The sequence below is a fragment of the Wasmannia auropunctata genome, unplaced genomic scaffold (genome assembly GCF_000956235.1).
Source record: "Wasmannia auropunctata unplaced genomic scaffold, wasmannia.A_1.0 LD336062.1, whole genome shotgun sequence".
Lineage (NCBI taxonomy): Eukaryota > Metazoa > Arthropoda > Insecta > Hymenoptera > Formicidae > Wasmannia > Wasmannia auropunctata.
The window spans coordinates 247,631-252,207 of NW_012026828.1; the positions used below are offsets into that span (position 1 = coordinate 247,631).

The 4,577-nt window shown below is 45.7% G+C and overlaps 1 protein-coding gene across 1 annotated transcript in view; it reads right to left on the reverse strand.

Moving 5' to 3' along the window:
- Positions 1-4,060: 4,060 nt before the first annotated feature.
- Positions 4,061-4,577, reverse strand: part of LOC105450375 (latrophilin Cirl-like) — a 275,071-nt gene continuing 274,554 nt past the window's right edge. Inside the window, exon 18 of the mRNA XM_011690169.1 lies at positions 4,061-4,577. This exon is cut by the window's right edge and continues 18 nt beyond it. Coding sequence (XP_011688471.1) covers positions 4,061-4,577 — 517 coding nt within the window.

Consider the following 4,577-nt stretch of genomic DNA (forward strand, 5'->3'; position numbering starts at 1 on the left):
TTATCATAGATATATATATTATATATAGTCCACTCAACGTAATTTCATCCACAATGTACCACATTAAGAAGACCGTCGAAGCTCGCTTTCGACACTCTTCTCGTCCGACGAAGATCACCTCGTGGTTTCCGCCGTCGAAGACGAGGGATGGTTGGAGAAACGACAAAACTCTCCCACTCGACACAATTTCCGCTCGCGTTACAAAACACTCGGGGATGATAAAAATAAATAGCGCGCGCGCGCGGGATCCCTTGGTTACACGATTAGCTTAGCTCACGCCTTCTTCACGTACACATACACGGTTTTGTTTTAAAAAATAGTAAAAAACAGTGACTAAGTGGTTTCGCGCATTTTTCCACGTCGCTCGGGAAATCCGCTTGTATCACTAATATTTACCCGCCCACTTTACGATTCCTGTGGGCCCTTCTTACCACATTTCTCTCACGCTTTCACTCCCCTCACAATAATAATATTACTGTATTGTTACTGTATACATACATATACATACATATATATATTTATATATATTCATTTTTTTTTATTTATAAAAATAACGTTCTGGGACTAAAACGCAACGTTCCAAAGCGGCGCGCGACGAGGAGCTGCCACGTACGACTGATAAAGGCGCTCCAGCCATTGCCCCTCGATTTATCCTTTGTTCTTCCCGCACGGGAGGAAATCTAATTTCCGGCCATCAGCGCCGAGAACACGCTCGTTATTTGCTCGTCGAAACACAACTCGACGAAAGCTCGCGCGAGGAACGCACCGTGTCAGGATGAAGCCTCGCGCAGAATCGGCTTCAGGCAGAATGTAAGTAGGTAGCTGCTTTCAAATGGATAAATAAAAAATATAATATCATAATGTTTTCGTTGCAGAAGTTTATAGTAATTAACACGTATATCAATTTTTCGAAAAATATTTTCTAAATGTTCTAAAAAATATATTAATTTATAATTGAAATTAATTTTTTAATGGTCAGTTTTGTTGAATTATCTCAAGTAAAGGAACGTTATAGGTTGACGATTTATTAAGTTTTAATAAATTATTTGTGATTTTGAGGAAACTAATATTTCATTTTTACATATCCATTGATTAAAATCTGAAAGTTGAAGAAAATTGTTGCATAAATCAAATTAATAAATATATCAATAATATATTAATAATATAATATAAATATATTAATGTATATTAATATATTAATATATTAATAATATGAAAGTATGAATATTTATAAAAATTAAGGACTGCCAGAATTATTTTTTATTACGTTTTGATATATTATATTTATAATATCTCTATATTCGAGTTTTATATATAAATATCAAAAGTAATATTAATCTGTTGATAATTTTTTGTGATGTTTTTTTAATATTTTATATAAAAAGTGAAAGGCAAATTCAAAAACTGTGAAAAAGATATGAGAAAAATTAAAGTACTTCATCTCATTTTAGACTGCACATATAGAAAGCCTGAAGCCGATTCTATTTGAAACTATTAAATAATATGTTTTGCAAATATTGTTCATAAATTTTGCATAATGCGGCTACGTTCATCAGGAGGCGCTGAAATGAAGCAACGGATACCATCGCGTGCGATGAGATTGCTCCAGTTTGTTACTCTTTCATGTTGCTCTTTACGTCACAATATAAAAAAAAAAGCATCTTCGTTAATAAAAAGGAAAAAAAAAGAAAAGGAACCATCATCATTCGTTTGATTGAATTGATCGTCAATTGTACTGAATTCTGAGTCACACTGGATAACTTTCAACATTCTTTTAGTACGTTTCGCGAGGCTAACAATTTTATCGTCGCAGCAATCTCACCACGGACCAAGATACCGATTCCTTTATCGAGCCGTCGTCGATTCTGCTTAAGGATACGGGCATGTCGACCCTCGGCTTGTGTCGACAATACTTGGCGTATCGTTAACGATTCGGCCGGCAGCGATATGTCTAGATCTATGTTACAACGTCTGCTTCTCTCTAGATTTGCGGGAGGAGGGGGGGGGGCCGCGCCGATCGTCCATCCACGCCTCTGGCAAGGCGTTTTTAGACCGCCGAATTCTTCTGCGCGGTATTGCAGACACGGAAGTGGCGGCGCAGAGACGAGAGGCGAGAGCCGGACGAGCTCCGTCACGTCGCACTGCGGCGGCGGTACGGGGATGACGTTAAACGGTCGTCGCATTAAACGCGGCTCCGCGCCGGCCGTTAACTGTAGATTCAAACGATACGTACACGTCACGCCGTGATTTACACGCGGTTTACATTTCGGCCGCGATGAGCCGCGTTTAATGCTACGATCAACACGACACCTAATATCGCCGGACGTGTGACGGCCGAGCCCGTCCGTGGAATCCACTTACCGCACTGAATACCGGCTTACGATACGCGGTTTGCCCGTTGTCCCCGGTAACCCTCCCCGACCCCGTTTACAATCATGCGACGCGCCTCGGGAATCTGGGAAGGGTTGACGCAGATGTGCCGAGTATCGGCGATGCTCACGTAATAATTTCCTCCCCCGGAGTCCGTCGCGCGCACGAGGATGGGATTTGATTCGAGCTTGATAAACACGAAATGGTTGAATGTTATTGCCGCAGAAGGTGCGCATTGGATGAAATGAGATACCTACAAGAGACGCGACGCGCAACGCAAATGTGCTTCCCAATTTGATATCGCAACGAAATCATAACATATGTTTTTCACGTGTCACGTAAAACAATTTTTGACATGCAAATTTGATAGAAATCAATAATCGACATATCTAGGAAGTTAGAAAGTAAATATTTTCTAGTGTTTTAATTTTCATTCTTTGAAACAAATTGCACTTGTACATACATATGTGTATGTATAAAAGAAAAAAAGAAAAAAAAATTATCTTTCATATAAAAAAAAATTTAACATGCAAACGAATACTGGCACTGTGGCTATTTAGAGAATCGAATGTAGTTATTGTTAAAATAAATATAAAGAATTGATCTGATAAAATCGCGCAGATATTGCGAATATTTTAAATTCCATCAAACAACGAAATTCTTTATATCTCTATTGAAGACGACGTTATCATTTTTGTAACTCACAATGGTATCTGTGTCAGAAGTTAATATTAAAAATGGATAGATTCGTCGAGTAATGTACGACAGACATTTTGCAAAAATTTCCACGAGCTGCTTTTCAACATCAAGATAATAAAACTTTGGTTCGTTACGCCCGTAAACGAAATCTACAAAAACATCGCGCTTAAGTCCAGAATAAATCTCCTCGAATAAAGCCGATCCTCTCGCGATCGCTTCGGACTTCGCGAAAAACTCCGCGTCTTCATCGGAACTCGTTACGTTCTGATCTTTATACGCGCATACTCGGTCCGCCAATTCCAAACGCCCGGCCACGACGGGCACGCCGTCGTCGTCGTCGTCGACTTAGCCTAAACGAGAGGTCCGCTACAATTGTTATACAGAGTCCGCGTCCGCGGTGGTATACGCACTCACGCATCACATGTATACACGGTATACTTCTTAAGAGAAAACGGGGGCGTCCGTTGGACGACGTGTGACAGCCTTAGTTGGACGCCCGCCGATCTCGCATTCGCTCGATCCTCTCGCACTCTCACACTCATCCCTCTCTCTTCTCCCCCTTCGTCTCCGGCTCGTCCAGCTCTCGAGGAGACGTTCGATTTTCGAATTTCCACCTGAACGGAGAACAAGGGGCGGCGTTCCTTAGAACGCTCGCGCGATACGTCGATTATGGCTAAAACGCGACGACCATGCCATCGAGGACCTGCGTCGCGCTTACGCTTGAGCTAAAAAGCGGCACGTTCGTCTCCCGCGTGTCCCTCTCTCTCTCGGCGGGACCCGGGTTTACAGGGATCGCCGGCGTGTGGCTATTCTCTTCAGGAACGAATCGTCGTATTACCACCGTCACCACCGTCACCCCCATCACCACCACGTAGCCCCGGACGAGGACGAACCGGCCGTCGGCGGCATCGTCCCCCAGGCGAGAAGTCCGTCGTTTTTTCCTTCGCGAGGGAACGGGAAAGGTTCCCCGGCCCGGGTCCGTCGTCGGGACCTAACACTCGCTGTAGGACGGCGGCGGCATACCGCGACCCGTGTACATGTCCGTCTGCGGCTGCAGGTGACAGACGACGGTGTGCCCGTCCAGCACGGCCACCGTCCGCGTGTGGTCCTGCTGCGGCGGCATGCCGTACGCCGCCGGCAACCGCGGCAGATCCCCGAGTTCGTACCTGGCCTGCTGCCGGCGCAGCTTCTCCCAACAGGCGTTCAGGGTCCGCTCCACCGCCGGCCCGTACTCCGTCGCGTCGTAATGCGTGAGATTGCCGCCGCCGCCGCCGCCGCCGCCGGCATTGCCGCCGCGTTCCGTCATCGCCTGGCCGTAGTGCACCAGGTTGCGATCGGCGGCGGGCGAGTACGGGATCAGCGGCCGATGATCGCCGTAGCTCCTGGAGGACTGCCTGCTCATGTCGCTCTGTCGACGGCCGTCCTCGTCCGACATGTCCGACACCTGGATCTCACCGGCGCCGACGATGCCGCCGATGCCGCCGTTGCCGTTGCCGTTGACGCCGCCG